This window comes from Chrysochloris asiatica, unplaced genomic scaffold (assembly GCF_000296735.1).
Source record: "Chrysochloris asiatica unplaced genomic scaffold, ChrAsi1.0 scaffold00096, whole genome shotgun sequence".
Taxonomy (NCBI): Eukaryota; Metazoa; Chordata; class Mammalia; order Afrosoricida; family Chrysochloridae; genus Chrysochloris; species Chrysochloris asiatica.
In genome coordinates, this window is record NW_006408614.1 from 4277731 (window position 1) to 4286999 (window position 9269).

Genomic DNA, 9269 nt, shown 5'->3' on the forward strand with positions numbered 1-9269 from the left:
GGAGGGCGGAAGGCAAAGAAAACCTGTGTGGGACACGGAGTACCCCCAGATGAACTGTCGAAGCAGGTGTCACCTACCACCCCACCCCAGGAAGTTCTGAGGAGGACAGCAGGGACTGTGGCCTCTCTGTTGAGGGATGGTCTCAGAGCCAGCTCCATGTGGGTTTCCAGTGTAGGGAATCTTGCCAGCTTTCAGTTTACTGGCAGATGCTGTAATGTCTTTCAGAAGTCTTAATGACTCGACAGGTGAGTGGAGCACATACGAGACCTGAGTTATCTGTTCTTCCCACAAACTGGAATAGGCTGTCCTGTTTATCTGGAGTAGTGGCTTCCAAGGCAGGTCACTTGAGCCTGTGTCCACAGCTGGCATCAAGGCCCCTAGCTCCAAGAGGCGCTGACCACAAAGCGAATGAGTTTGCTTCTTCGCCCTGCCTTTCCCTGCTAGGCTCCCCCATCTGCCTCTCTGGGGGTCACACTTTGACTTTTGTCCACTGGTTCCTGTGGACTGTGACTCCGAGGACTCAGGCTTAGCTGGATCCCCGTAGCGCCCACCACACACAAGGGTGTTCTATCAATGCCTGTTAGAGGAGCTGCCTGCCACAGGCTGCCCTATTCAGAAGAGGCTGAGTTCCAGATCTTTCTCAACCTCTACTTCAAAACAGGACCCTGACCAGGTGCTCTCGCTCATATTAAGGTGCATTATGGATTGAATTGTGTCCCCAGGTCACATGTTAAAGTCCTATACCTGTGAATGTAGCCTTGCTTGGAATTGTGTTAACAAAGTCATATTTGAGTATGGTGGGTCCTAAACCTAATCTTTTTTGCGTTTGTCTTATAAAAAAAGGAAAACACCAAACAGGGGACTGAGACCCTTAAAAATACCCTCTACAAACCAAGGAACATTAATCATCACCTGGGCTACAGACAAGGAGGGACTGTCCCTGAGAGCCGATGCCCTGATGTGGACATCTAGCCTTCAACTCTGTTCCTGTTCTTTAAAGCGCCCACTTGTGGTATTTGCCTTTCAATACCAGCTCTAAGATGGTTGCTTCCTGGCCCTCTGGGGCCTTGGCCCAATGGAGCAACCCATGAAGATGGTAAGCTGGTTACAGGGGTTTGGGCTCTTCCTGGTACAGACCCCTTCCTGTCAATTCTGACTCCTTGCCACAGAGTAGAACTGCTCCGTAGGAGTTCTGAGGCTATAAATCTTTATGGAAGCAGACTGCCCTCTCTGTCTTCAAAGGAGCAGGTTTGAACCACTGGCCTTTTGGTTGGCAGCCAGTGCTTAACCCTCTGTGCCACCAGAGCTTCTCTTGTTGTAGACTCTTATGGACAAAACACATCTATCAAACCAGACCCCCAACTCCCTGAGGGAGCAGGAGACATACCTTGGTCTCTGCCCTCTCTCCCACACCCATCTGTTCCTGGCTATATCCTGAGTCTCCCCTACCCCCCAGCTAGAACATGGATGGAGGACTGGGACAAAGGAGTCTGAGAGTGGGGAGGAGGGGGCCCATCTCTGTTGGGGCCTAGGAGCCCCTCTCCCCTCCCAGCCCAGGTAACCTGAGCCCAGCATTGTGTCCATCCTAACAGCTGACAATGCTGTGGTCAGACAGCTGGTGGGGCCGGGCCAGGCTGGCAGGCAGCCGGGTAGCAGTGGGGACTGTGTTACATGAGACCTGGAGCCTGCATTGATCTGCCTCAGATCTCCAGAAGTGTGATCGTGAACGCTGCTGGAGACAGCCCAGGAACTATGCATGGGGGTCAAGGACTGCGGCTGCTCCTGCTACTGCTGACTGGTGGCCTGGGTGTGGACACTGGGGGCCAGGGGCCTGGGAGGGGGATGCAGCAGGGGTCCAAGGCTCAGGGGACAGAGCTTGGTGTCCAGAGGGCTCCTGAGCCTGCCTCCACCCCTCCTATCTGCCTGGAAGCCTCCTAGCCCTGCTCACGACTGTCCATTGCAGGGGTTCAGGGCCGGAACCAGGAGGAGCGTCTGCTCAAAGAGCTGATGAGCAACTATGACCCTCACCTGCGGCCCGCTGAGCGTGAGGCAGATGTGGTCAATGTCAGCCTGAAGGTTACCCTCACCAACCTCATCTCCCTGGTGAGCTCCGGCCTAAGGAGGGGACGGGCAGGTCAGCATCAGTAACGAGGGGCCCACAGGATGAGGAGGGACAAGGGTGGGCTTAGCTCTCTGCTCTGCACCCCCAGAATGAGCGCGAGGAGGCTCTCACCACCAATGTCTGGATAGAAATGGTAAGAGGCAGATTTCCGTTCTACTTTCTACTCTAAGGGCCCCACCCTGAGCCCCCACAGCCTCATGAACACTGGTTGCCCACCCTCTGTCTCTTCTTCTGCTATCCCACCTGGGTTGGACTCCCGTTCCATTCTGGGGGTGTGGGGCAGTAGACCACAGAGACCTGGAAGCCCACCCCCACTCTCCACAGCAATGGTGTGACTACCGTCTGCGCTGGGACCCGAAAGACTATGAGGACCTCTGGGTGTTGCGGGTGCCGTCCACCATGGTGTGGCGGCCAGATGTCGTGCTGGAGAACAAGTGAGGAGGGACAGGAGACAGGGAGCAGGGCCCAGAGGAACAAGGGTCCTAGGAAAGTTCTAGATGGTGCAGGGGCCATGGACAGGGCCCAGGTATGACCTCTAACCCCAGGCCAGCAGAGATGGTTCTAGACTGTCCCCTCAGTTCCCATCACCTGGAAACAGCAATGGCCCCCATGGAAGGATTTGGATTTGGGTTTGGAGCATGTGTCCCTTGGATCTGGTACATTTCAGGAGATTAACAGCTGTTAGTTGCTTGTTTTACCATTATTAAGGTGCTTAGAAGGCACGCCCTAAGGGAGCCTTTCTGGGGTGGGGGTGGCAGGGAGATTTGGGGGAGGTCAAAGTTCCTGAGGAGTCCTGTTTGTGTGCAGTGGGCTCAGCTTTGGGGTTGTTAACCCCACCAACCATTCCTTGGGAGAAAGATGTGGCTGTCTGGCCCGTAAGGACACCGCTTAGGGTCCCTATGAGTCAGATCAACTTGAGAGCACTTGATTAGTGGTTCAGGTGCCGGAGTAGCATCCCCTGGTCCCTTCCATACTGGTGGAGGGTTGATGACTGCGCTCCAGCCCCAGGCCTGGCCTGTGCCCGCAGCGTGGATGGTGTGTTCGAGGTGGCCCTCTACTGCAATGTTCTCGTGTCCCCGGATGGTTGTATCTACTGGCTGCCGCCCGCCATTTTCCGCTCTTCCTGCCCCATCTCCGTCACCTACTTCCCCTTCGACTGGCAGAATTGTTCCCTCATCTTCCAGTGAGCCCATTTTCAGGGGTGGTGGTGGGTTGAGGGAAGTCCTTGGGGGGTACAAATGTTTACTTGCTCAATGGTTAACTGAAAGGTTGCCAGTTTGAACCCACTCAGAGAGACTTATAAGACAGACCTGGAAGATCTACTTCCAAAAGGTCACAGTCTTGAAAACCCAGGGAGCACAGCTTTCCTCGGGCACACACAGAGGCAACTAACAACTAAACAGTCTTTGACAAAGGGGACCTTCTTATAGGGGGACCCCCTCAATAAGAGGATCTCTTTTGTTAGGAATTTATTTTCTATGTTCTCATTGGACGGCACCTCTTGCCTGGTGGCAGTGGGAGAGATAACAACAGGGCGGGGCGGGGGCGGGATTGAACACAGGGTGCTCCTGGGCATTTGGATGCCAGGCAACAGCTCCTCCCAACTCACACTCCCCCCCTCCCCCAAGAACCCCAAGTCCCTTCCATGACACTGCCGGGAAGTTCTGTGGCAAACTCAAAGGGCTAGGGCTGCAATTCTGGAGGCAAAACTGCCCATAGTTGCCCTTCCCTTGGCCATCCCTGGGAGCTCACGGGGAGTAGGGGTCTCCACACCCACCAACTTATCTTTTTTTCCTTTTCCCACCAATGCCCAGGTCCCAGACCTATAGCACCAATGAGATCAATTTACAGTTGAGCCAGGAGGACGGTCAGACCATCGAGTGGATTTTCATTGATCCCGAGGCCTTCACAGGTACTCTGCACTTGGGACCCCTGGAGCAGCCTCTTCTAGGACCCTCTTAGACCTGGCTGCAGAGCCAGGGCCAGACCAAGCCTTAGGGGTCAAGCAAAGAAGATTGAGCCGACTCCTATATAATTCAAGATTAAAAAACTACACTCAACCCTGGGTGGTACAAATGGGTAAACACTGGACCACTAGCTGAAAGGTTGGGGATTCAAACTTATCCAGAGGTGCATAGGAAGAAAGATCTGGCGATCTGCTTCGGCAAGGTCACAGCCTTGAAAACCTCATAGAGCAGTTCTGCTCCAGGGCACACATGTTTTGTCATTATTCAGAATCAATTTGACAGCAACTGAAAACAAACCAGGAGTCCTGGTGTGGTGCCATAGGACAAGCCCTGGACTTAAGGAGCCCTGGGAGCACAGTGGATTACCAGCTGGGCTGCCAACTACAAGGCAACGGTTCAAATCTTCTCAAGAGAAAGATGGGGCTCTCTGATCGTATAAAGGTTTACAGCCTTGGAAACCCTATAGAGAGTCATTATGAGTCGGAACCGACTCGGTGGCATACAACCACCACCACCAACTAACTGAAAGGTTGGTAGTTCAAACCCATAAGCTGCTTCTTGGAAACTTTATCCAGGGTGGCTGTGAATCAGAACTGACTCAATGGCACTCAACAACAACAAAAGCAAACTACGGCATGTTATTAGTTTTTAGGTGCCATCAAGTCGGTTCTAACTCATAGGGACCCTACATACAACAGAATGAAACCATGAAATATGTTTCTTTTAAAGGTCCAACCAGGTTTGGATTTTCCCTGTGAAAGTTATTTCAATATTGTGGGGGAGATCTAAGAGTCAGTCTCCCACCCCATTGTCTGTGCCCCCCATATTGCCCCTCTCCCCCTCCTGATGTGCCCCCCTGCTACCTACAGAGAACGGGGAGTGGGCCATTCGGCACCGGCCCGCCAAGATGTTGCTGAATGAGGCAGTGCCAGCAGAGGAAGCGGGCCACCAAAAGGTGGGGTTCTACCTGCTCATTCAGCGCAAACCCCTCTTCTACGTCATCAACATCATTGCCCCCTGCGTTCTCATCTCCTCTGTGGCCATCCTCATCTACTTCCTGCCAGCCAAGGGTACCTGGAGCCTGAGGGAGGGCAGGGGCAGGGCGGAGCAGTGGTCTCCCTTTGTATGTGTGTGTGTGGAGGGGGGGTGGCATCGAGACCTGCCCTGAGTGGCCTCTTGACTGCGGGCAGCGGGTGGCCAGAAGTGTACTGTCGCCATCAACGTGCTCCTGGCCCAGACCATCTTCCTCTTCCTGGTGGCCAAGAAGGTACCTGAGACCTCGCAGGCAGTACCACTCATTAGCAAGTACGGTGGCCCTCATGCTTGCCCCAACCCTCCCTCCTGCCAAGGACCTGAAGGGTGGGTGGTGTCCGGGTATGAAGGTGGCTAAGGGTCAACCTGGCCTCCTGCCCCCTTCGCACCAGGTACCTGACCTTCCTCCTGGTGGTGACCATCCTCATCGTCATCAATGCTGTGGTGGTACTCAATGTCTCCTTGCGGTCCCCCCACACACACTCCATGGCCTGCGGAGTCCGAAAGGCAAGGTCCCTCCCTGCCCACTGCTCCAGCATCCTTTCACCCATGTGCTCCGACTGTGTCCCTGTCTCAGTACACAATCCTCAGCTGCCAAAATAGTGGTTACTGTGGGCCCGGTACTGTACTAAGCAGTTTACAAATATGAACTGATGTCATCCTCGTCAAAACCCTATGATATTACCATCATTCCCATCTTACAGAGGAGGAAACTGAGGCATGAAGAGGGTATGTAGCTTGCCCAAAGTCTCATGGCTAGAAATCAATGGAGGGGCAGACCCTCCTCACACCCACCCAGACTAGGTAGGCCGAACACTAGGTGGAGCCCAGGAAGCTGTTTGTCATAGGCGCCCTTGTGATTGTGCGATTGAGATGCAGAGGTTTGGGTACTCAGCTCAGCTTCCAGCACAGAAGAAGCCAGTTAGACACAGCCACTGGCCTTCGCCTGCTGCCTCCATGTCCACCCCACCTGGCTAGCCCAGACACTGGACCTGAGCTAAGCCAATCCCCCACCCCCACCAGGTGTTCCTTCAGCACCTGCCCCAGCTGCTGCGGATGCATATGCGTCCACTGGCCCGGGCGGCAGTGCAGGACACCCGGCCGCACCTACAAAATGGCTCCTCTGGGTGGTCCATCACAACAGGGGAGGAGGCGGCCCTGCGCCTACCTCACAGTGAACTGCTCTTCCGGCAACGGACCAGGCTGGTGCAAGCTGTGCTGGAGAAGCTGGGTGAGGTGCAAGGAGATGGGGAGACTCCACTCCCCAGGGACTCTGGAGGGGAGGGCCGACTATGGGCCAAAGCGAGGGACACAGCAGATGGGTGTCAGCCAAATGTCCAGCATTGGCAAGGAAAGGCCAGGGATCATCGAGAGCAGACATCACTTTGCCTGTTTCTCCTCCATTTGGCACCTAAACCTTACCCTCTTGCCTCATCAGAGAAAGGCCCAGAGCCGGGGTCGAGCCAGGAGTTGTGTGGGAGCCTGAAGCAGGCTGCCCCGGCCATCCAGGCCTGTGTGCAAGCCTGCAACCTCATTACCCGAGCCCGTCGCCAGCAGAATCACTTTGACAGTGTAAGCCAGGGAGGCGGGAGGTGGGTACCTCCAGGCAAAGGACTGAGACCTGGGATGGGCCAGGATGAACTGGAGGTTGGATGGGCCAGTAGAGCTAGCGTGGGCCATCCAATCCCAAGATCATGGAAAAGCCAAGCGGGGCCGGATGCAGGTCATGGAAGTGGGGAATGAGGCCAGAAGCTCAAGACTGGTGGAGGGCTCCAGGATCAGGCACCCCACACCCTGTCTCCCACCTGCAGGGAAGCGAGGAGTGGTTCCTGGTGGGCCGTGTGCTGGACCGTGTGTGCTTCCTGGTCATGCTGTCCCTCTTCATCTGCGGCACTGCTGGCATCTTCCTGATGGCCCATTACAACCAGGTGCCTGCCCTGCCCTTCGCTGGAGATCCTCGCCCCTACCTGCCCACGTCTGACTGAGCCAGCCAATCACCGCTGCCCATGGTGGTGGCAAGGCCACAGCGGCTGTGTTCTGCTTCACCGAGGGACACCCTTCCAGGCCTGAGAGAAGCAGGACAATCAAGAGACAGAGCTGGAGTCTGGGCAGTAGGGGAGGGGTGCCGCTGGGGTCAGCATCCATGTGGCGTTGGCTAGCTAGCCCTAGCCCTATCTGCCCCCACTGGGCACCTGCTTCTCCCCTCAGCAAAGTATCATCAGCTCCCATCCATTTCATCCATAGGACTCTGTTTTATATGCTGCCCCAACTCTGGGCAAGGTCCTACCCTCCAGGCCTGGGGCTAGCCACCCTTTTCCAAGTTCCCCCAAATGCTCCTAATGGAGAGAGAATGTTCGGAGTAGCAGCAGCCGCCCACTCCAGCGGGAAGGTCAGGGTGCCGTCTGTCTGCATGTGGCGGCCTCTCATACTCATCTGTGCTCAGAACCAGGCATGAGCATTTTTTGCCACCGATCCCAAAAGATTTTTGGAGCTTTTGTTTGTTTGTTTGTTTTTGTTGTTGTTGTGAAAATGTTTGTTTATATATTAAAATTTTTTGCTATTTCTACGTGTACAATCCAGCCACACTGAGCACACACGATTTCTGGAGTTTTAGTACCTATTTTCACTGTTAAGAGGAAGGTCCTCACAGCATCACGGGCACACGAGAGCCACTCTTCCCTCCCCATGGTTCAAATGTGCAACTTGGGGCACAGAGTAAAAGGAGGTTCCGCAAACACTGGTGGCTACACTAGCTCGGCACAGAGCCCAGAACTCCCAGCTCTGTGGCCCAACCTCACTCTAAGAATGCTTCTACAGCTTGTAAAATGGGACCCTTCTCCCTCCCTTCTGAAAGACAAGGGGCGGGGTTGGGGGGGGGGGGATTGCAATGGTCCCAAACCTACTGCCGTAGGATTTCTGGGCTGTAACTCTTTTTAGCTGTTTTTTAAGTTTTTATTGTGACTTCAGTAATAGTTTACGTGGGAAAACATCAGTTTTACACTCACCTTATTGTATTTTGTTTCATTGCAATGATTACAATCCCCTCTATGCATCATCATTTGACAGTATCTGTTCCTATTCCCTTATTCCCCTCTGCTTTTTTGTTTGTTGTTGTTGTTTTTTGTTTGTTTGTTTTTTTGATGTACAACAAAACACTCAGGAATATACAGTCATTCAAACAACCAAAGGGCACACCCTGCAAGCCTGCCCCCAGATGCCAGCACACAGCCCCTCTCCCTCCATGAGTCTAGAGTCCCCAGCTGCTCCATCTCTCCAGTCATCATCTCTGCCTCCATCTTCTCTGAATAGGGTCCCTCACTCTGCTCCTGCTCTTCTCCCTTGATAGTCCCAGGGTCCTATCTGGGCAATAAATCTTTAATGAAACAAACTGCCTCATCTTTCTCCCAAGGAGCAGTTGGTGGTTTTGAACTGCCAACCTTAGGATAGCAGCTGGTCTCAAAGGGAGGTGAAGCCAGCCAGGCAGGGAAACTCAAGAGTTAACAGGGAGCTGTTTTACCTGCCAGATTGGGTCCTGGACCTGCCTTTGTCATTGATTAGGAAATAAGATAGCCAGCTGAGGTCTTCCTGGAGTTTGAGGTGGGGGGAGGGAGGCAAGGCCCTGCTCTGAGAGTAAATCTGGGGCCTCAACCATGTTTCTGCTCGCTGAGCCTGTTTTCTCATCTGTAACATGGGTATGGATGTCAGTTCCCTTCTGCCCTCACTACAACCACAGGCTCAAAGCTGTGGGTAAGGGTGGTTTAAAACGTGAATGTGCCACATGCCAAAGCCTGACAGAATGACACCCCCAGCACAGGTTGCTGACTGGCTTGGAGGTTCTGTCACCAGCAGGTGTGTTTCATTTACTCTGTGTATGTGTGCACCCTTCTGCTGCGTTGGAAGAGAGCTGGGCCCCATCACTATGCCGGGGCCTCAGATCTGGGAGGTTTGGATACCATTTGGACCATCTCTGGCCCCTTCCTAATTTAGCCACTTGGAGTGACTCTTTTAAACTTCTGAATGCCTCACGGGATTAGTGCAATAGCTCTCGGCTACTGAGATTAAAATACAACCTGCTGGACCCTCCTTACCTGTGAGTTCTACATCCTACTCAAATTCAACCTCAGATAAGAAAATGGTGGTGGGGGGGG

General features: G+C 53.9%; 1 protein-coding gene across 2 annotated transcripts; it reads left to right on the top strand.

Annotated features, from left to right (window-relative positions):
* Positions 1–1738: 1738 nt before the first annotated feature.
* CHRNG (cholinergic receptor, nicotinic, gamma (muscle)) lies at positions 1739–7106 on the top strand. 2 transcript variants are annotated; one of them, XM_006866751.1, is made up of 12 exons: positions 1739–1807; positions 1964–2103; positions 2211–2255; positions 2447–2556; positions 3150–3305; positions 3937–4034; positions 4959–5159; positions 5280–5394; positions 5514–5628; positions 6145–6352; positions 6560–6693; positions 6933–7106. In XM_006866751.1, exons 1-12 carry the CDS (start codon positions 1753–1755, stop codon positions 7104–7106), a joined length of 1551 nt encoding a protein of 516 aa, XP_006866813.1. In that variant the 5' UTR covers positions 1739–1752. The 2 variants fall into 2 exon arrangements, with proteins under 2 accessions (XP_006866813.1, XP_006866814.1); XM_006866752.1 differs by lacking the exon at positions 3150–3305 and having other exon boundaries at positions 1753–1807.
* The last annotated feature ends 2163 nt before the right edge of the window (positions 7107–9269 follow it).

Excerpts from the sequence above, each read along its gene's own strand:
- CHRNG (XM_006866751.1), top strand. The coding sequence starts at position 1,753 with ATGCATGGGGGTCAAGGACTGCGGCTGCTCCTGCTACTGCTGACTGGT. Across the intron at positions 2,557-3,149 it reads GATGTCGTGCTGGAGAACAA|CGTGGATGGTGTGTTCGAGG; the intron begins GTGAGGAGGGAC and ends CTGTGCCCGCAG. Across the intron at positions 5,395-5,513 it reads GCAGTACCACTCATTAGCAA|GTACCTGACCTTCCTCCTGG; the intron begins GTACGGTGGCCC and ends CCTTCGCACCAG.